Source organism: Gracilinanus agilis, chromosome 1 (assembly GCF_016433145.1).
Source record: "Gracilinanus agilis isolate LMUSP501 chromosome 1, AgileGrace, whole genome shotgun sequence".
NCBI classification, from domain to species: Eukaryota; Metazoa; Chordata; class Mammalia; order Didelphimorphia; family Didelphidae; genus Gracilinanus; species Gracilinanus agilis.
The window spans coordinates 501,037,229-501,060,962 of NC_058130.1; the positions used below are offsets into that span (position 1 = coordinate 501,037,229).

The 23,734-nt window shown below is 34.9% G+C and overlaps 1 protein-coding gene across 1 annotated transcript in view; it reads right to left on the reverse strand.

The window, feature by feature from the left end:
* The window catches only part of CSPP1 (centrosome and spindle pole associated protein 1), a 123,767-nt gene that overhangs the window by 71,308 nt on the left and 28,725 nt on the right, over positions 1–23,734 (reverse strand). Inside the window, exons 5-7 of the mRNA XM_044665951.1 lie at positions 14,085–14,165; positions 11,657–11,758; positions 9,512–9,951 (exon numbers count right to left, since the gene is read on the reverse strand). Coding sequence (XP_044521886.1) covers positions 9,512–9,951; positions 11,657–11,758; positions 14,085–14,165 — 623 coding nt within the window. The remainder of the gene's footprint in view (positions 1–9,511; positions 9,952–11,656; positions 11,759–14,084; positions 14,166–23,734) is intronic.

Below are 23,734 nucleotides of genomic sequence, written 5' to 3' on the forward strand. Positions count from 1 at the left end.
CTTTTTTAAAAAATCATGACTCTTAAACATTTTTCTCATTCAATTTTTTTCCATTTGGCAAACATTGATTTCCTTAATTGAATTTCTCCAAGAGAGAAATCAACATGATAATTGGCATCCATAATATAAGTCTAGTTCTACTAGTAATATTATGTTCACTGTAAATAGTTATCATATATCATTTTTCTAAGTCCTGCTAAAGAGATTAATTTGTTAAACTGTCAGTTTTTCTTGATTTAACAGAGTATAAATTCTTCCAACAATTTAAATCACCTTGCTTTTCACTCTTTACAAATTCACCATACATAGTCTTCACTGTATAAACTATAAGAAACAACATCTACGAAAGAGACCAAAATCTAGGATTTTGGCTTTTATTATACAGTTTGGCCAGGTCCATGAATTCTCCTATGCCTTACCTCTTCATCTGAATCAACAAAAGCCGTCATGGGACATTCTCAAAATAATAATTTCATCTTCATTTCAATTTACCAAATTTTATTTCAAACCTAAAGGCCATTGGCTTTGCACTGCTTCCCAGTTCTCTCTCTCAAAACGCAACTCAAATTAAATCTTCAATTAAATATATGTAAGATAGGTAAGTTCACTATTACAGGAAAGATTAAATATATTTTAAAGTACATTATAGTTTTAAACTAGTAATTATGACATTAAGCATAATGGGATGAATTCATCATGGAGAAAAAACTGATAGCAGAAAGGATGAAAAACCAGGACCTCAACTGAATCAGAGAAAGCAGGGAGAACAGTTATAATCTCTAAGAGAATTGGGGCTAAAATGTTATGGAAGGGGTGGTTGGATTACTATGAATAATGAAGTATTATCAATTTGAACCATATGCATCAAGTGCTATAGAATTTTAAAGGAAAAACTAAATAATACAGCTGGAAATAGATAATAAAATAACAATAGCAGTGGACTTTGATTTTTTCTTCTCAGAACTAGATAAACATAACCAAAAAATAAATAAGAAAGAAGCTAAGGAAATGAATAGAACTTTAGCTAAGTGAAATAAGATATTAGGAGAGTCTCCACATACCTGCATGAGGTTAGTAGCAGATCTAACCCTGAGCATACACAAAATCCAAACATAGTTTCTGGTGGGGTAACAATGGCTTAGAGAACATAAATATTCTAATTGATATTCATCATACTATGAAGGTAATCCTGCATCCCTGAGAGGCTGTGACACTAGAACAAAACTTCTACTGGATATAACCAAGCTGGAAAGACTTGGGTTTTAGAAGAGCATGGTCCTGGCGACAGATTATATCTGCTACATAAGGGCCAATCAAACAAAATATGGTCCTGGTAATATATGCTACCTGAGAACCAGATAGGCTAAAGTGATCAAATTAAATGCTGAGAGGAACATTGAAAAACAGGCCTAATATTACACTGCTAGAGAAGCTGTGAATTTTTTTTTAATGAGATGGAAATATATAGTAAGAGCTATAAAGCTGTTCATGTTCATTGACCTAAAGAAATCTATCGCTAGGGTCAAGCACTAAGGGCATTACAGAGGGAGTAAAAAGTTGTATATGTAAAAAAATATTCATGGAAGCTTTGTTTGTTATGACAAAATAACTGGAAATAACACAAATGTGATGAGAGAAATGGCTGAATAGAGTGTGGTATTTGAACATAATGAATTATATTTTGTTATTAGAAATGACAAATATTTGAAATATAAAGAAAATAAGGAAATATATAAAGAAATGAAAAAAAGAATAATAATACATACCATGATTGCATTTAAAAAAGTAACAACCACAAAAATCGAGAGAAAAAAGTATCCAAGTAAAACAAGTCAAAAGGGACCACAAAAGTGGAAGATGTTCATAATAGCATACATATACAATTTACATCTTTTTAAGATTAACTGTAAACAATGTGGAGTTTGTGGTTTTGCACATAATTTTTTTATGCATTTGCTTAGTAAAACGGTTTTTAATGATGGTGGTGGTGGTGGTTACTAAGTATATAATAAAAAGTAAATATTTTTAAGTACATTATAAAGAGGTACATGATATGAAGAGAATTTACACCCCTCTCTTGGGGTCACGCATGGGATGTTGCCTGCCTGTGTCCCTTCGTGGTCACCAAAACTATTATAGAAAAATTAGGACTCTGATCCTTAGAATGTAATAAAGTTTATTAGAATTACTTGGATAGGTAAAAGATGAGAAATAGGTAGAAAGATAGAGTAAAATAGCCTAATCTAGTTTCCTCATGCCTGGGTCTTGCTGGTGATTCAAGGACTTGTTATGATTTTATTTTTACTCATAATTTTTATACATATTGGATTTCATATATATTTTTATCCAGACTTTAATTTTTTTCTTCTATTTGGTTTTTGGGTTTGTTTGTTAGTTTTGAAATCTGATTCATATACCTCATAGCTCAGCCATGTATCCTTAGGTGATTCTAGTGTTGGTCAATACCCTCCTAAGGGGGAATTGTGTAATTATCCTAAAATCTAAGATTTAAGATCTCTTAAAGCAATTTTTAGGAAAAGAAAATTGCCAACACTTTGAATCAAGAAAGTGGATATTTTGGAGAAGATGCCATAAGGATGCCTACAGAAATTACACACTACATCAAGAGATCCAAAATGAACTTTGGGATATAATGAACTGAACTGAAGGGGGTTGAACCTATCATTTATTCTAAATGTAAACTCTTGTTCCAAAGGGGAGAGTCCCCAGTTGGCTTTTTGTCAATGCATCTATCAATCATTTTTTGTTTTCTCTCTTTTTTCTTTCTTTCCCTCTTATCCCCCAAATTGTTGTAATTCCCTCTATGTAGGATGCAATATTTTATATACTTCTAATACACATGTGGAATGACTCATTGGGGAGACCTGACATGTTAATCTCCTAAAGAATCCAAGTGAGGAGATTTAACATGTTGGCCTCCCAAAGAATCAAAGTGGGGATAATGTTTACATGTAATAATAATTACACTCCTGTCTTAGGATCGTTGCCCTGCCTGCATACATGCATTCCTGGAGCTACATTACTTATGACACCTACGCTGGTCACCTAGATATGTCACCTAGGGTAGGTTACATGACTCTGAACTTGATCTGAACATGACTGAATTTGAACCAGATATAAAAAGAGAGGATAAAAGGGGTGAACAAGGAAGTGCTCACTCTCTGTCTCTGTTGTCCTGCCAAGAAAGTTACTCCTGGAGGTCACGTTGAACTCGCCACAAGGGAGGCTAGACTAGGCTGCTTTACTCTTTCTATTGATTTCTCATCTTTTACCTACCCGAGTAATTCTAATGAAGTTTATTAAATTCTAAGGATCAGAGCCCTAATTTTTCTATGACAATGAAAAATAATCATTTATGTAAGAATACAAGAATTTTAAGTGCAAAAAGAAATCTAGGATCACCAAACAAGAAGAGAACATGATTAAGTATTGAAATCTATCCAAGTGAAATTTTTGCTGATTACCTAGTAGCCACAAGCTAACTCAAGTTTTATGTGAGTAACATCTGGATTATCTTTATACAGAATGAGATCTAGGTACCTAGATACAAAAGCACCATGAGAAAAGAATGGGGGAGGATATGAAGACAAAGATGACAAAGATCTTGATATCAAAAATTTTCCAGTCTGGCACACAGCTCAACAGAGAAACCTGTCAGGGAAATCCTACTTCTTCTAGTAGGACTGTAGCTGATTAAAAAGATCTTCATTTCATTTTAAAAACTTAAGGGATTAGGACAAACACATTAACAACAGGATAGGAGGAAAATTTATTTTTTTGAAAATGAAATGGTAAGGCTTTCTACTTAGTGATATCTGGCTAACTGGCAAGAAAACTAAAGAATATTTCAGCAATTGTAGGGTGCTTTTTTAAAAATTATAATAGAATAGGTTTTTCTTGCAGACATGAATCCTATTCAAAGAAATTCATGTTATGAAAAAATTTATAATATGAAACAATCACCCTCAAGATAGGATAAATTGGAAGGTCAGATTACTCTGAATATATAGGATTATTTCCATGAAATGAAAGAATATAACATTCTGTAACATTTTAGAGAAAAAAACTAAGCAAGTTTGCCTTTTTGTTCTCTACAAATGTTCCCTAATTTTGGGATTCTGTTGTTCTTTAGCTACCTAAACAACTTCCTACCACATTTTAATAAGTTCATCCTATAACCATTTTCAAGTAACTTTTAAGTTGTTCGCAACTTAAAAGTATACTTTTAAAGCCCATTATTTAAAGCTAATGGAACCTCTCTAAAGAAAGTGATTGGAGCCTTCTATGAGAAAAGGAAGGAAATAAGGAATTCTTTATTATTCCCATCTGCTCCCCTACCAACATGAAAAGTTTGACTATAATAAGTCACAGAGAGCCAAGAGATAGGAGTCAATCACTCAACTCACTTATATCTAAGCCAAATGATATACCAGTGTCTTTCCTTTTCCTTTAGCAGGAAGGTAAGAGGTAGGTGGTTGTATGCTGTTAATGTTTAATTGGTTTTTCAAAAAAAAAAAAAAACCTATATCACACATTTCTAAGCTTAATGAGCATTATTAATAATTTCTCCATCATTTCTTAAATATAGACAACAAAACAATAAATCAAGCCCTAATTTTCATCAATTGCCAATTTCCAAAGTATAATTGGCTCACACTAAATATTTAACAATTGAAGCAGTAGAAATAGGCTCTAACCACTCAGAAAGGGAAGGGATCTGAAGACTATCATCATCAGTCCTGAAAACATAATTTTAAAAATATAAATATCCCAAGGGAACCATGCAACTCAAGAGTATGTATTTTATATCCACACCCAAGCAGTTTAGTTAGAACTGTAAATTGGCTTCAGAAATAGAAATATAGCATAACCATTCACTTAAATCTGTGTCCAAATTACTATCTTTCTCCCTAAACCTAGCCCACCTCCTACCTTTTGTTGTAGAAAACAAGGGGAAGAGAAAAGGGGAAACAAAAAAGATAGAAGGAGGACGAAAAAAGACAGAAGGGGCAAGGGGAGTCTTTTATCTTATATAGGTACTCTTTTTTCAGCAAAAAATACATTGGTTTAAAAAAATCTAAGTTAAATATATCATATGTTCAAGGCAACTACATTTATGTAAATGGTTATAGGGCAAAATCTATTAGGAAAAGAACAGAGGATTTCTTAATCTAAATGGAATTCAAACTCCTATGGCAGTGAGCTAAATTGGGTTTCCAGACATGTACCTTAAATGTGAATGAACAACTTGCTATGGTAATGAATAACTCTCCCCTTTTTCTTAAAACCAATGTCAAACAAGCCATTTCAGAAAGGAATTATTAACCTAGGGCAGACTTTGACTTCAGTGATACTGTATTCTAAAGAATCATCATAAAGCTGGTCCTATTTTGATACCACTGTGAAGGGGAAAAAAAAAGATTTCTTCTCAACAGCTTCTCTATTATAAGTGGATCACACTTTAAAGTATTCACAAAACAGATGTTAAATGCAGTTTGTACCATATTTTGGATCATAACATCTTTCTAATTGTTTTCCCATTTGTTTCTTACATTCAACTTGAACACATCATGTTACTAAATGGTGTCCCCACTAACTATACAAATGAAAACAATTTTTGAAAGAAGTACAAAATAAACCAAAGTTCTGGATTCTATTTAGATTGAACGCAATCTAATGATTGAAACCCATTTTGTAATCAATTTTAGGATTAGAACTCTAGACTTAGAAGAGTTCTCAAAAGGTCATGTAATCCAACAATCTCATTTTACAAGGAAACTGAGACTTACCTAGCTTAAGTGACTTGCCAGTCACACAAATAGTATGCTTAGGAGGTTGTATTTGAACTCAAAACCTCTGAATTCAGATTCAGTGCTCTTTCTCCTGTAGTATTTCTTCTTTAACAACCATAATCTCAAGCATTTACACTCTATCCAAATAAGGTAGTCCTCATTATTTTTTATGTATATGCTCAGTGTTTTTTATGCAACTAACAGAGATCCCATCTAGAATTAGTTATGCATTTCAGAAATGTAGTGAATACTGAGACATTTGTCCTTTCTCCCTCTTTCCCTTGTTATCAGAATAATTGAGGTAAATAAAGTGGAACTCCACCAAAGCATATGCTGGTTCCCCTCTCCACAGCACCTGAGATCATTTTTCACATGCCCCACCCCTCTGCCCAGCAGACCCATGCTAGCACTTCCTCCACTGTCTGGGGTAAATTGGAGGGTTCACAAGTGGCTTGAAGTTGCAATTTGGGAATGAGATCTCTAAAAGGCTCACCAACACTGTATTAGATCATCAATGATAGCTAATCGTCCATATTAAGGCATAGAAGATGTACAAAACAATCTCTGGCTACCTACAAATATGCCCAGATTGCCGACATGTTTAAAAAAAAAAAACCTTCACTCAATTCTGCCATCCCCTCTGCCATCATCATTTATTTCAATCCTTTCATAGCCAGATTCCTAAAAAAAAGATTTCAATACTTATCACTATTTACTTCCTACTGACTTCTCAAACCCCTGGCAACCCGACTCCATGCCACTTAACTAAAACTGCTTTCTCTCAGGTCACTGATTATTATTTTACCGACAAATCAGTGCCTTTTCTGCATCCTAATATGGCTTTGGCCTCTGTAAGTTATGTTGTTGCTCAATATCCTCCAGTTGAATGCTATTTCCTCCCAGGGTTTTTGTGACATTACTGTGTTGTGGTTCTTGTCCTGTCTGACCAATCTTTCTAAATCTCCTTTGCAAGATCATCATCTATGTCCTGTATTTTATATAGGTATATCCAAGGTCCTCTCCCATCTTTATACTTTCTCTTTTAGTCTCATCAGTTTCCAAAGATGCACCTAGCATTTTTAATTAGATGACTCATAAATCTACATATGAATCAATTAACAAGTATTTACTAAACACTCACTAAAGCCAGGAATTAAGTGAGGTAGTAGGAACAAAAAGACCAAAAAAAAAAAAAATATATATATATATATATATATAAAAGTCCCAAAGTCTCAAAGATTCCTATACATCTCCACCAAGGAATTACACAACACGCAGGTCCAAAACCAAATTATGTACAAAGTCTTTATCTGTTTCTTGAGCTAGGAAGAAACTTTACTGAATGTCCCACAAATATCTCAAAATGTCCAAAACCACACATACTATCTTTCCCCCTAAATCCATCCCTTCTAACTCTACATTTTCTGTTAAGAGCACCATTATTCTAGTCACTTAGGTAAGCAACCATAGGATTTATATTCTCATTCTTTATTCTCACCCAAATCCATTGCCTCCTGAAATCCTAGTTTCTTCTCAAGTGCTACCTCCTTCGAAAGATATTTCCCAATTTCTCCAGTTGTTAGTAGTACCCCATGCCCAAATACTTTGTATCTGTTCTGTATATAAACTATATTTTCCCCTTGAGCATAGAAGGAGAAAAAATGAATCAGTAAGGGTCAAATTGGCAAGAATAATAGTCCCCAATCATTTCAAGCAGCAGGACTACTTTTTAACCTAAAAAAATGTTTGTAGACCTCTATATAATTGTAGCTGCAGTGTTACAATTTGTTGAACTGAGAAACTACCCAACCAAAAGCTACAATGAATCCAATAATATTTTTAAATGAATTTGTATTTTGCTAATTCCAAAAGCATCTACAGACATCTGAAAAACATATTTGTGCAAGAAATATTATTTATTCAGGGTCCTGAGAAAATGTTTATTGATTATACTGAGTCATATAAGGAAATGAAACCCACAAGGCAAAATCTTTATAATCATTTTGTCATCCCTCTAAAATCTGAGGACAATTTGGTAAGCACTGTAATAAAATAAAGTCCAACAAATTCTATTAGTTCTTACATAAAAATTTTAAGAGGAATAGCATTAGAGATTTTTTTAATTAAAAAAAGCAGCAATTAAATACAAGTAGGAAAAGGATTGTATGCCCTCAGGAAGAACTCCAAAGTTTAAGGAAAGGTACAATCCTTAACTGACTGTCTTCTCAATTTTTTAGACAGCTTTCCTCCCCTCTTTTTTTTTTTATTTTTCCCCCTCTATTATTACTCTTAATACAACATAAAACACAATTTCAAACATTCTCTACAATCTAAAAAATCAGATTTAGAATTGGGGAGCTAATATTCCATGTTCCCAATTATATTCAAATCTCTTTTAGGTTATCTCACTTAAGTTAACAACATAAATAATGAGCTATAATACTGAATAAGTAGTGGGTAAGAGATAAATTTGAGATTTAATTTGAGAAAAGAGATACATTTTTAATATTACTAATATGAAAGACAGTACAGTATAACTGATAGAAAGCTAGCCTTAAACCCAAGAAAACCCCGGTTCAAATCCCACCTCTACTCTTTCCTGGCTATCTGACCCGTCTCAAGTCACTTAATCTCTCAATGCTCTAAACCTATGGTGGTGAACCTATGGCATGCATGCCAGGGACGGCATGAGTGCCATCACCCCAGCACAGAGTCTGTTACTAGAAAGCCAGAGGGAAGAGGGGCCGGGCTGCTCCCCTCCCTTTCTCCAACTGCACCTAAGGACATCACCCACCTCTCTAAAAGGTTCACCATGACTGTCCTAGAGTATAAAGAGAAGGAGCACGCCCTAGCCATGTTGATAAACCTATGGCACGCATGCCAGAAGGGGCTCTCTTCCCCCTCTCCACTGTGTCTGAGGACATTTCTCCCATCACTTGCCCCTCTGCCCAGCAGCCCAATGGGAGCACTCTCTCCCTCCCCTATTTGGGTAAGGCAGGTGCTCACATGCAGCATGTGCGTGCAGTTTGGGCACTCAGTCTCTAAAAGGTTTGCAATCACTGCTCTAAGCTCTTCTCAAAGACCATTATTAAAGAAAAGGAAATAACCTGGGAGAGGGTTAGCAGAGAGAATTTCCTCATCTGGGAATCTGCTATCCTAATGAAATGACTGGTCCAGTCCCTTATCCCCTTATTACTAATATTTTGGAACAATGAATGAACAGGACATCTCTCAGAGAAACAGAATATTTTTATCATTGCCTTTGGACAAACAAAACAGATTGGATAGTAGCTAGAAATAAGCTTTGGGCCTTTTCAGACTAAACAATCAGACCACAATGAAGAAACAACCTCATGATGTGCAGTTTCTTGAGCCAAATCAAAAGTGAGACTAAAATTTTATGCATTAAGACAAGGATCATTACGTAGCAATAGTACAGTCATCATATACATAATATACAAACATGCAAAGAGTTTTAAGTCTTTCAGAGTAATATGACTTCTAATGTCAAGCTACTGAAGCACAATGTTCAATAAGCAACTTAAAAGCAATCAAAAATATACATATATCAAAAGTTCAGAGATATTTGACTGCAAATAAAACTCCTCCCTACACAGAAAGTATAATGCTAAAAACAGAAACAAAAGATGGTAAAGAAACTGTTGAAACATAAAAGATAAAAATGGAATTTTAAATACCTGTCCGTTGTAAACACCCTCAAAGGTCTTCTATCAAAATCACTTTCATATCTAAACCAAGGGTTCATTTCTTCACTTCCTTCAGGACCATAGACTGGTCTGTAACATTTTCTGTCAAAATTTTGATCTTCTTTAAATCTATGGTATCTTCCACTAGGAATAGCAACTTTGTTGGAAATCTCCTGGTGTTTCCTCCTGTAAATGTCCACTTCTTCATTAGGTTTTTTATGTGGTTTTGTATCCCTTAATTCAATTTCATCATCCAATCTACGATATCTGTCCTCCTCCAAACGTCTCTGAGTTAGAAGCTCTTCATAGGTCTCTGGAGGCAATGAAACATCTTTTCGGGTGGTTTCTGGATTTCTGTTTGATGGTTGTACTTGCGAATGTAAATCAGATTTAATTTTACTGACAGTTGTTTTATTTCCTTCAATTTCATGCTATCAAATTAAAAAAAAAATTTTTTCAAAGTGATGTTCACTACAATAAATTAATCAATCAAATTCCCTAGACCACAAAACTAGTAAATGTCTGAGTTGGATTTGAACTCTAAATTAATACCAACCAGACCCTAACCATTGTGTAACATGGCTGCCTTGAGTTAAAATTAAAATTTGAATTAAAATTACTTTGCTATAAATATAATCCTATGAAACTATAAAATTAGTGGTAGGTCCAATTACTTTTTAATTCTTATTTTTTAAACATTCAGGTTATATTTTGTTAAATAAAAGGGCCTTCTAAAATTATGGGTAAATGTATAACCCAGGAACTTTGAACTTCTATAGACAATGGAGGTTCAGACAAACTTGTGCATCTATAACTTCTACATCCTCAATGTGCCTCTTTTTTTTTTTTTTTAAACTCTTACCTTCTATCTTGGAATTGATACCTTTGGTATCTAACTTTGAGAGAAAGACTAAATCATTGAACCTAATTAGGAGCTTCTTCACTTACAGATAATAGAAAAGGCTTGAGTTTTTGCACCAATTACAAAGTAGAGCTATAGAACTGAATATAAAATACATAATAATCAATATTTGAATTTCACAACTAGCATCAGGCCACAGCAAGACTTCAACAAGTACAAGAAGATGGAAAGAAGGAAAGAAGAAGAGTTTAGGGTGATATGGAGTTGGTTCATGATGGAACAGGTATTCCAAAAGGCACAACAGAAAGGGCAGGGAAATCTAGAGAGGTATACCTCTGAGGAATGGGAATTAGATATAAGGTAAATAATTTTTCTTTAAGATGTTATAGTTGAAAAATATACAACCCTATAATTAACCTAATGAAGAACCTTTGCTTTTAAACAGTCTTGTATTCAGATAATAGTTAGGGAGCATGGACTCCAAGCCTTCCCAGAATAATAGGACTTGCTAGAACTTACACACAAGTGGCATGATGTAGTCACTTTTATGACATAATACAAAAAGGTAGGACTTAATTAGCATTCTATTGGTGTTTAATAAATATTTTTTTATTTGAACTAAATTCTGATCCTGAACCTCATGGGAAACTCTCTCTGGCTCCCTCATATGTGAGGCTAAAGAACTGAGTTTACTAGCAACAAGTTTGAATAGGAAAAGCAAAAAGAGGTGGGAGTAAATTGTTTTTAAAAATAAGATCAGGCTGAGCATCAGTGCACAGGCAGAAATCCCCTACAGGTCAATGACTGTGTGGTGCTATATCCTGTGAAGCTTCAGAAAGATCACTCACAGCAGAAAGGAGGAGGTATGGCCTGGGAAATCTTTGAAACAGGCCAAGAGACAATTTTGTTCCAAGGCTTACTTTATATTCAGTCTATTTTTTAACCCACTTTTTAAAATATCTTACAGTATTGCTCCAAATAGGGGGCATAATTATTTTTCATCATTTGGCTGTGTTGCTGTGTTGAGTTTTTTTTCCTTCAAAGAAAACATTTTATGGACAGTTTGAAGCAACATGTTCATTCACTGTAGATTTTGACAACTTGTAAATTTTGGATGGCTGACAGATTTCTTTAAGGTAAGTCATTAATCTTCAAAAGATTTATATTAATAACTTTGTAAAAATCTCTAAAGGATAATCATTTTCACAGCACTGTAAAAATTGCTGAGTATAAATAGTTTGTTTTCCTAAAGAAATCATTTCAGCAAAACTTACCTCTGGATTTTTCTTCTGAACTTCTCTGAACTTTTCATTCCATTCTTCCTTGTCCCTGAGAAACTGATTGTATTCTTTGTTTCTTTCAAGTTTCAATCTCTCCTTAAGACATGAAAAAAATTATCACAATGTTAAACTTCATGGAAAAGGTGAACAACTTTATAGAAGGATTCTTTCACATTGATATTAGTAGTTTGTAATAAAGGATAGTACAAAGATGATAGGAAATGAAATCCAAGTCAGAATAGTCTTTAAACACACACCAAAGTAAAATAAGGGAAAAGGTTCTATTCAAACATCATGGACATCCAATATTTAAGAAACATCTTTAAACATTACTTTCTATATTTTCTATTAAAACACTGGATTTGAAAAAATATTAAAAAATAAAAAGCAAGTAAATTATATAATTGGATGCTATCATTATATATCACATATTTAGTGGATATTATGTCTTCTTATATAACAAGTATTTAACTAAGTCATATCAGTGTTTGAGAAATGGGGCATGGGATTCTGCAATACTTCTATGGTCATCTGTACCACAAATGGCAACTATCTGTTCACAACTATTGTCCTGTAAATCCTGCAAAACTTAGTTTCCATCCCCATCACTCTACTAAAAATACTCTAAAGCCCACTGACTTCTCACCTACTAAGTTCAAATAGATGTTTTCAAATCTCTTTCTCATTGGCAGTTTGATAGTTAGTTTCTGTACCCTTTGATTGCCCTTCCCTCTTCCCTGAGTGTCGCCAACTTGGACATTCTCTTCTATGTCTGTGATACTGTTCTTGCCCAATTCTTCTACTTATCCTTCCCTCAATATCCTCTACTACGAAAAGAATTTTAGATGTTTAGTGTTCAATGGCAGAGATGAATCCTCACTTCATTATCTTCCTTCTCTTGCCCCCAAATGTTTTTGAATCCCAAAGTTCTGCCCTCAGTGCCTTCCTATACTAACTCCTTTTAAGAGCTAATACACTTTCAACATTTAATTATTACCTCTATGTAGAGAACTCCCATAATATATCTAGTCCAAATCTCTCCCTTGAATTCCAATACAGCATTTCCAATTACATTACAAATATCTCTTTCTTCTTGATTCAATGTTCTGCCAACAACTCAAATTCTACAAGAATTCACTGAATCCACTCATCATATCTCTATTTCTATTAAAGATGCCATACAAATTATCCAGACTTGAAACTACAAAGTCATCTTTCATTTTGCCTTCTCCTTCATCCCAGCCATTTAATCATCTGTGAAATCCAAATGATTCTATCCTGACAATATTTCTTCCATTTGTCCAACTTTCACTAACACCAGTCTAGTTCAGTTCTTTATCTTTATTCCCTGAACTTTAAGATCCCAATGTTTCCTGACTAGTTTCCCTTCTTCCAATCCATCCTCTACATAGCTGCCAAAACAACTTTTGTAATGAACAAATCTGAACATGTCACTCCTCTACTAAAAAACTTTTAGAGGTGCATCAATAAACAAACATATATATTAAGCATTTACTATTTGCTAGACACTAGGGATACAAATACAAAAATGAAAATATTACTGTACTCAAAGTGTTACTATTCTCCCAGGGAAAACAATGTGTGTAAGTGCGTGCGTGCATGTGTGTGTATCTGCACACACATGCACATAAGTGCTTGTGATATTACACGAGGAGTTTTATGGTAAAGGGAGATATAGGAAGAAACAACTGCAGTACAAGAAAAACAAAGGTGCTAATGATTTTTTAACTTCAAAAAAAGAATATTAAAATAAAAAATAAAACTTAAGAGTAATAGAAAATAAATCTGGCCTCAGACACTTCCCAGCTGTGTGACCCTGGGCAAGTCACTTGACCCCTATTGCCCACCCTTACCATTCTTCCACCTAGGAGCCAATACACAGAAGTTAAGGGTTTAAAAAAAAAAAGGGTAATAGAAAATGAAAAGAGACTGGTCAAAGAAAGAAAACTGTTTTCCACATTATATGACCAGAAATATTTCATTCTGTTTCTAGTGATCCAATCAAAGCCTATCCAAATTTGTCAAAAGAAGAGCAATACATCCAAAATAGCTTAAAATTTTTTTTTTGCTTAGATTTAAACTAGAAATATGTTCTTTAATAGGTAGCTAGGTGGTGCAGTAGATAGAGTGGCAGGCCAAAAATCAGGAAGACTCATCTTCCTGAATTTAAATCTGGTCTCAGACACTCAGATCACAGTGTGATCCTGGGCAAGTCACTTAACCCTGCTTGCCCCAGTTTCATTAGCTGTAAAAATGAGCTACAGAAGAAATGACAAACCACTCTCAGTATCTTTGTCAAAAAAAACCAGATGGAGTCACAAAGAGTTGGACATGATTAAACAACAACATCCTTCAATCATTTTGATGCTTCAGGAAGTCTGAGTATTAAACAATTCCCTACCTTAGCAGATAACCTCTCAACAATAGGAAGAGATACTCCCAGAGTAGATGGATCTATTTCACCCGTGGATGGAAAATTTTTCTGTATTTAAAAAAAGAAATCCTGGTTTAACTTTCAATCTTGAATATTTCATTTAATAAAAACACATACTTTATATCCTATATTCCATAATAATATTACATATTGGAGGTAAAAATCCTAAGAATAATGGCTTAGCAAAATGGACCCTTAATTTGGAATTGGAGGACCTGAATTAAAATCCCCACTCTGCTACTCACTACTTGTGAAACCTTGAGAAAATCATTTACTTTCCACTTATTAGGTCTTATTTTGCCTCCTCTGAAAATGAAGCTGCTGGACTAGATATTTCCAAGCTCTCTTTTCACTCTAATTCCTAAAATATTAAAATGTAGATTAAGAAACACAAAATAATTAGAAAAAATAAAATTTTCTGTGATTTAGCAACTGACCAAAGGATTTTACTTTTCACATATCAAAACCACAGTATTCAACAAGGACAAAATAAACTTTTTAAAAGGCTGCTTTTCAGCACAAATTCCTTTGCCAAACATATATTCCTCCATTAATAATTGTTTGGGGGAAGGAATGGGGAGAGGAGAGAAAAAGGGTTGGTAAGGGAAAGAGAAAAAATATACATATAAGGGGCAGCTGGGTGCCTCAATGGATTGAAAACCAGGCCTAGAGATGGGAGGTCCTGGGTTCAAATCTGACATCAGACACTTCCTAGCTGTGTGACCTTGGGCAAGTCAGGTCACTTGACCCCCAATGCCTAGCCGTTACCACTCTTTTGCCTTAGAACCAATAAACAGTATTGATTCTAAGACGGAAGGTAAGGGTTTAAAAAATATATATGTGTGTGTGTGTGTGTGTGTGTATGTGTGTGTGTGTGTATGTGTGTGTGTGTGTATATGTATATAACATGTATTATTTATATATGCACTATTTATTTCTATTCATGTTTCATATATATTTTTATTCATAGCGAAAGGTATGACAAAAGATATATTCTGTAAAAGTTTCAAGATATCTAATTCTATTCTTGTATTATTAAAGATTCAGACATCTGGAGATTGGAAGGAATCTAATAGGTCATCCAGTCAAACTATTAGTTGAACAGGAATTTCTTCTTTATGGTCCCTGATAAGATACAGCCTACACTTGAAGCATTCCAGTAACTCCACAGTCTCATTTATAAGTTATACCTCTTCTTAGTTTCTCCATACTGTATAATAATGTTGGTGAAGGTCTTCAAGTTCATATGCCCAAACTGCAATTTCAAACTGCTTGTGAGCCCCCAGCATTACCCCAGAGAGCAGAGGGAGGAAGTGCTCACTTTAGGCAGCTGGACAGAGGGGTGGGGCCTGCAAAAATTGTCTTCAGGCACTGGGAAGAGGGGAAATGGAGCAGCTCCCCTTCACCCTGTGCCAGCTCAGCATATGTGCCAATAGTTCACCAACAATACTATATAAGAACATCTTGATATTCTTAATGTTCTTAATATTCCTGATGTTCTTGAGAACAATCTCTAACCTCTCTATGTTTCCAACCCCAAGTTATTACTTCTTTGATTTTTCCTTCCGTAATGATCCCCTTCTAACTCTCCCCACTTTATCTCTTTTCTGGAAAGTTACATGAGTAATAAGAATAGCATTTTTTAATATACAAAATTATTAAAGTAAGATGCATTTGTATCATAAGGGAAAACCAGATTCAATTACTATAAGTTTCCTTTTTACATAACGGAAGGCTATTCTGGTCATCTGTTCCCGGGGATGAGCCAAAAGCTCTAAGTTAGACACAGAACTGGATTTCTAAGGAGTGGGATGAAAAGGGAAAAAAAAGGTTGGTAATTTTGTTAAATAACTTAAGTAACAACTATGGAGGTTCTCCTCCTCTCTTCATTTCCCTCAATATTATGTTTCAAAAAGTTTAGAAGCCCCTGCCATGGATTAGTACTAAGATGATGATAGAAAGAGGACCTGGATTTGGGGATTTCAGGCAGGTCTGCAGCAGACAAGTGAGAAGGTAAATACCAAGTTTTTCTAGTAATGCAATTAAAATTAAAACAAGGAGGGAAGCAGAGTTCCTATATCCATCTACTTGCAGTAAGTAGCCAATTCTATTTTTTAAGAAACCTTAGGTCAGTGTGTAAAAACTATAGACTGCCCATATATAAAGATATTATAATAGGCTCCTAAATGGTTCCCCTGCTTCTAGGTCAATCTCCTTTCCAACTAATTCCATCTATGACTACCAAAACTTACTTCAAGATGCTTCAAAAATTCTTGATTTCATCAGTGGGGGTATACAAGTTCCACTAATAAATGCAGTATTAAGGAGATGGTTGGATGAGTTAATATGACCAAAACTATTTGCCTCATAGCAAACCTTCTCAGTGAGAACTGCCAGACTTAGCGAAGCTGGCATCCAGAAAACAGATATTCAACCTATCTAGTTTACCACACTCAGAGTCTGTATATCTTTCAAAACCTCCTAGGGCTTTGCACTCTGCTATTGCAAACTGAGCATCCACATGCAGCAGTGAGAAATCAGAGTCTGGCTTTGGTACTAACAAACTAATCATCCTAAAATGCTGCTTTCATCATATTACTACACTATTGAAAATCAAAAAAATATTTCCCTAATATTTGCTACCTTAAATCCAAATTCTTTGGGCTACCTTTTTAAGGTTTTTCACAATTCCCCCTAAAACTAACTAACCCTCTCCCTCTCTCCTCCTCCACCCCCACATACACACAAGACCCACGATTTTGTCAGGTCTTTTTTTTTTTTTTAAACTCTTACCTTCCGTGTTGGAATCAATACTAAGAATTGGTTCCAAGGCAGAAGAGCAGCAAGAGGTAGACAATTGAGGTTAAGTGACTTGTCCAAGGTCACACGGTTAGGAAGAATCTGAAGCCAGATTGAATCCAGGGCCTCCTTTCTTCAGATCTGGCTCTTAAACCTTTGAGACACCGAGCTACCCCAGGTCTTTCTTCTTAATGGCACCCACAAATGCCATGCTAATCAATTCCTATTTCCATCACTTTATTCTTCCTAGAATGTCCTGCCTTAACTTCAGTTTTTAAATACAGAGTTCTCACTTTGCATAAGTGGACTATTCCAAAGACCTCTACATGAAGCAATTTTAATGTAATGTGAATTTACCTGAAATCATGGGAAACGTAGGAAGGGAGCCACCCACCAGTGAAGGGAGGGGCCAGAACATAGTTCAAGGACATGTGGCAACTAGGGACAGAGAAGTGAGAGCTAGGGGAGGAACATGCAGGGATCAGAGCCAACCATGTAGGGCCTGGACAGAACCAAGAAGAAGAACACATGGTGGGAACAGTCAGGGTACTGGGGGAGGGAGGTGGTTGTTGTGGCACACTGAGTTCAGGGACAGGAGCAGAAAGAGTACAATACTGTACAGTAAAATCAATGCAGGCATCTTTTTTAATGCAGCTACCTTTCAGAATACTTTATATAGTCAAATTTGCATAATGTGAATTTACATGAAGCAAACATTGTCTATACAGGTAGAATAGTATAGTAGAAAGACCCAAAAACTTAGTTGTAGTTCTGGCTTTACCACTTTTTGGCTAGGTGACGGGAAAATCATTTCACCACCCTGAGACTTGATCTAAAGTGCTTAACACCAATGATACAAAGGCAAAAAATTAACCTCAAAGGGGTCATAGTCTAATAATAAATAATTCTGCTCTCTCTATATGTATAATAATAAATTAATAAATTTCACAAGTCTATACTGAAGCCTCATCATAAAGCCTTCATAAGATCATGAGATGACCTTAAGATCTCAGAAAGCTATAGCAGCAAAACACAAATTCTAGTAACTTCTGCCATCCTGAAAGGTTTTAATAAGTATGAAAACAAAAACAGATATTCTATCTAAGGACCAACCAAACTCATACTAAAAAAGTTCAAACCAGTAGGCTAACTACTAGGTGATTAATATTTTTGCAATAATAACCCAGTAACAAAAAAAAAAAAAAGACCCACCACAAAATGGCTTTCAGTCCTATATAATACCCTTCTACTTTTATAGTAATAGTAGCTATTATAGGCTAAAAAGCTAAAAAGCAGGTAGAGGAATCTGAAATCTCCAAATGTTAACACTGGTGGTATCAAACTCAAATAGAAACAAACATCCCCATTCACCATTTGTTGCTGACTTACAAAAACCACAAGTTAACATTATGTTGTACTGTATTTTATTTTGTTAAACATTTCCTAATTAAATTTTTACTCTGATGAGCACCTTAAGGGGTTCTGAAATGACTTTGGCACCTCAGTTTAACACTACGTATGAATGTCAGTCTGATAATAGTGTAAGAAAAGACAAATTATAGCAATATTAAGATTCTTTTACTAGAAATCAGAAAACAAAAGGGAAAGAAAATCTAAATGGATGAATCTAAAGGATGGCCCACAAGTTTACAAGCTGCCTTGTAAAAACAGATAATAGACTTGTAGAATAGGTTTCAAGTAGATCAAAGACAATAAAAGTCAACAGTTCATAGGATGCATGGTCATCCTGTTCCGCCATTTTCCTCATAAATATAAGCCAAAAACAATACCATGAAGATAACTGTAGATTATGCACCAACATCTACTTAAGAATTTAATAAAATCCTTTAAACTATGTCAATATTAATAAGCAAAAAATTTAATTTTAATATGGACACATGAAAGATAACTAAAGAGAGAAAGAAAAATAGAGTTGAGGTCTAAGAAATACAATTCAAAGATTCATAAACTACTCAGAAGACTCCAATCTAAATTCAACTCTGGAAAATAGAGGGACTAAGCCACAACTATTTCTCATTAACAAATGATACTGAACTCATCTAATATTGAACTAATTCCTCAGTTGGCTACTTACTACCTACAAGTAAAGTCACTGACAAGATAGAGCCATGGTCAAAATCAATTTTAAAAAAAGGAAGAGGAAATCACAGCAAATGATTGCAACAGGCTCTAACCTAACAACCTTCTTAAATAAATCCCTAATGTACTGATACCAAGAAACAAAATGGATAAAAGGAAAAGATATCATCACTATTACCACTTCCTTCATAAGTTTAATAACTAATGTAAAGAAAATAGCACAATAAGGTATCTGAACAAAAGAGCCTAGAAACCATCTTGGTTAGCAAACACTTAAACCTTTGCTGAATAGACAGACGAAAACAACACCAGTTTAAAATGCAAATGTATTAGCAAAACATTACTAACAAAGATGAAAGATTATGTATAAGAGACATTAATTATAAAACAGAAAAGTTGAAGGGAAAACAAATTTGCAAAAAGACATAGCATGAGACCCATATGAACCAGAAAAACCCAAAAGCATTTTATAGCTCACATAGCTAAAATGAGATAACAAATAGTCAAAAAATAAAAAATAAAACATACCTGAAACATTTTAATAGCAACCTATTTTCATCATCTATGCCACTGGAAACATCACATTTGGACTCTAACAGCTCAGTTCTGCATACACTATATTACAAGAAAGTAAGTAGAAATGGCACTTAAGAAAATGAAGACAGGAAATTTTAGCATTTCAGGAAAAATTGCTGGAGTGGACTTACTCCAAAAAGAAGAGATCTATGCCAGAAGCAACAGTTTTGAAAGTCCTGAAGGACCAACTGACAGTATATATGATAAAAGGAGAAACAATCAAATAATAGGAAAAAGGTATTACTATTGTAAAAGGGCATCTAGAGGCCATCAACAATTACTAACCAATATGCCTCCTTTTTTATCTTAACCACATTATGAAACTATAAAGTAGTCACACAAGTAGATAATTATAGAATATATAGGCTTGTTATTTATTATTTTTAAAACAATTTAAGCAATTGTTTTTCTAATTGAGCAATCTCCCATGTACATTAAGATCATAAGAGATTCGTTTATAGAAGCAACCATAAAAGATAATCTTTTTCAATCATCTAACAAAATGTTAGATGTTACTCTTCATCAAGAAGAATGCCAAATGGCATAGGGATCCCAAAACATAGCAATGTCTGCAGATGCTCCTATTCCCAGATAGTGCTTTAGTGAATGAATACTATAGTATCTCCTCAACAAAATTCATGATCAGTCTTAACAAGCATTTATTAAGTACCTTGCTATGTACTCCTCTCCCCTCTTAGCTAGTAACTTTCCCTCTGAGATTACCTTTCATCTGCACTATTTACTTATTTATTTATAGGCAGCTAAGTGGCACAATCTAGAGTATGAGTTTGAAGTCAAGAAGATCCTAATTCAAATCTTGCACCACACACTTACAGCCTCAGTTTTTTAATCTGTAAAATGAGAGGACTAGAAGCTAAAAGAAGCTGTGACTGAGAATCACTGCTATAAAAATTTGGATAGGCAGTCTGCTAAATTATCAGCACATATTTATAGGAACTGCAAATGGATGACTAACTGGGATTAAGATGGAATTTTCAAAGGACAGTTTGGATTGCATTTAAGAAGTTGGCTTGTTTTAAAAATTGAGCTCAAGTTATTTCCCAGCATAAAGACCTATATTTTTAACATCAACATTCTTCGAGAAATACTATATTACTACAAATCATAGAATGCCACAATCTCCACAGGATCTAAACTTCAAGTGTACCAATGGGCAAAAGAGATAAATGATGAGTACAAATAAGCATACTGAAGCTTTACTACCAAAGATAACTTGCATGCAAGAAGTGAATAGAAGATATAATCCAAGGAATCTATGTAAGTAAATAAATTAGCCAAGTGCCAAGAACAACAAAGAAATATAGCAATCCAAGTGCAGCACTTTTGCCCATGAAATGTTCAGAAACCTAGAGGACAACCTCTGGCATATTAGAAAGATACTCTATGGAAGATGTAGGGTAGGACAAAGACAAGAATCACCCATAATGAAAAAGCATCTACAAGTTGAAATTTGCATTGTATGGATGAAATCATGGATTCAATGAAGTACCAAAGATTTTAATAAAAATTTATCAAGAACCTACTATTACTACTGTCTGGATAAGGCACACAAAAAGTATGATCTTACAATATAATTAAGGAAAGAGGACACATGTTAAATAATTAAATAACAATACAGGTACGACTAAGCATTAAAATGACTGCTATACCATAGTACAACATTGGCAAATGTTTTCAAGAACATGTGTCCAAACTGCACTTTCAGACCACCTGTGAGCCCCAACCATTACCCCAGACAGTGGAGAGAGGAAATAATCGCATTGGGCAGCTGGACAGAGGGGTGGGACATGCAAAAAATTTCCTTGGGTGCTATGGAGAGGGGGAACAGAGCAAAACCCTTAGTGCCACCCTGGCACTCATATCACAGTTTCACCAACACAGTCCTAGTGTACCAGTAATTCTCCTAGAATCAGAAGACTTTTAAAGCCCAAATTTCAAGACCTATGCTTTCTATAAAGGCCTTCTCAGGACACTTTAGTCTCATATTGATTTCCCTTGGAGAAGTTAGAGTCAATCTACTAATACTTAAATGCTGCCTTTGTGATATTTTCCAATTTCCTCTAGTAATTCTAATTTCTATTCTACAACTAGTCCAGGGTTAGTAAGAGACCTGTAGAGGCAACTGGAGAAAGTACAGGGAGGATTTAGCACCAACTTTCCAGACTTATTTCACATTTCTCCCATTTCCACATTCTCCATTTATTCCTCAAACTCAACTTCTCATTTTCCATGACTTCGCACAAGCTATCTTCCATTTCAGGAATGCACAACCTCTGAACTCAAATCTCTTTAATAAGTAATAATACTAGGGGCAACTACATAGCACAGAGGATAGCGCTCCAGGCCTGGGTTCAGGAAGACCTGTGTTCAAATCCAGACTCACACTTCCTGGCTTTGTGACCATGGGCAAGTCATTTAACCCCAATTACCTAGTCCTTACCATTTTTCTGTCTTAGAATCAGTACAGAAGGTAAGGGTTTCATTAATAAATAACAACAATTAGCATTTATATAGAGCTTTTTTTTTAAAACCCTTAACTTCTGTCTTAGAATGAATACTGTGTTTTGATTCCAAGGCAAAAGAGTGATAAGGGCTAGGCAATGGGGATTACATGACTTGCCCAGGGTCATAAAGCTAGGAAGTGTCTCAGGCCAGATTTGAACCTAGGACCTCCCATCTCTAGGCTTGGTTCTCAATCCAGAGAGTTACCTAGCTGTTCCCTATATAGAGATTTAAGGTTTGCCCAGCACTTTACAAATATTATCTTATTTTTCACAACAATCCTAAAAGGTAGGTGCTACTTATTAGCCCCAATTTTTACAGATAAGAAAGGTTAAGCTGGCTAACAGATGAGAAAGGAGACAAGGTTAAGTCAGTCAGTTTAAAAAGAATCTATTAAACACTTGCAAGGTACTAGACACTGTGCTAAGCACTGAGAACACAGGAATTGAAAAAGACAATCACTGCTCTCAAGGATGAAAACAACTATGTACAAACAAAATATGTACAGGGCAAATTGGAAATAATCAATAGAGGAAAGGCATTACAGAGGCATGAAAAAGGGGAAAAATTAAGGAGTCAGCAGAGATTTCTTATAGAAGGTAGAATTCTTCTGGGACTTGAAGCCAAGAAAGCTAGACAAGAGAGGTGAGAAGAGAGAGAAAATGCCAAGGCATGAGGCAATGAAAATGTCTAGAGTCTAGAGAGAGAGTTTTATGTGAGGAAAAGAAATGAGATCAGGATCACTGTTATCAAAGAGTACATGAAAGTGAGTAAGGAATAAGACTAAAAAGAGGATAGGGAGCCAGGTTGTGAAGACATTTGGACATCTAACAGGTTTTTACATTTGATCTTGGAAGTGATAAGGCACCACAATGGTGTACTGCATAAGGGTAATGATATGTGAGATCTGCTTTTTTAGGAAGAATAATTTGACAGTTAAGAGGAAGATGAATTGTAATTCCAAGGCACATGTGATAGGAAAACCAACAAGCATGCAATTGAGATAGTCCAAGTGTAAGGTTAAAAGCATACACCAGGGTGGGAGCAATACAGAGCAAGGAAGAAGCAAATACAAGAGATGTTAAAAAGGAAAAAAAATGACAGGACTTGGCAATAGACTGGACATGGAAGATAAGAGAGTATTTTGAGGATGACACTTAGGTTATGAGCCAGAGTGAATGGGAAGATAGCGATACTCCTGAGAGTAATAAAGAAGTTCTGAAAAAAGGAGAGTGTTTGAAGGAAAAAATTAGTTTAGTTTTGTACATGTTAAAATTAAGGTGTGTAATTTCAATCTGAAGTACCTAATAGGCAACTGGACATGTAAATCTGGCATTAAGTAGTTTAAGTAGGGGGATACAAATATCTGAGAATCATTTGCATAGATGATCCTTGAATCCATGGAACCTGTTGAAATCACCAAGTGAAACAGTATAAAGAGAGTAGGGTCCAGGACAACAACATGTGAGACACCTCCCATTAGGGGACATGATTTGGATGAAGATCTAGCAAATGAGATTGAGTGAGGAGTGGTTAGATGGGTAGGAGAAGATCAGGAGTCAAAAAAACATTTGTTTAGCACCTACTAACTGCCACGCACTTGTGCTAATGCCGATGAT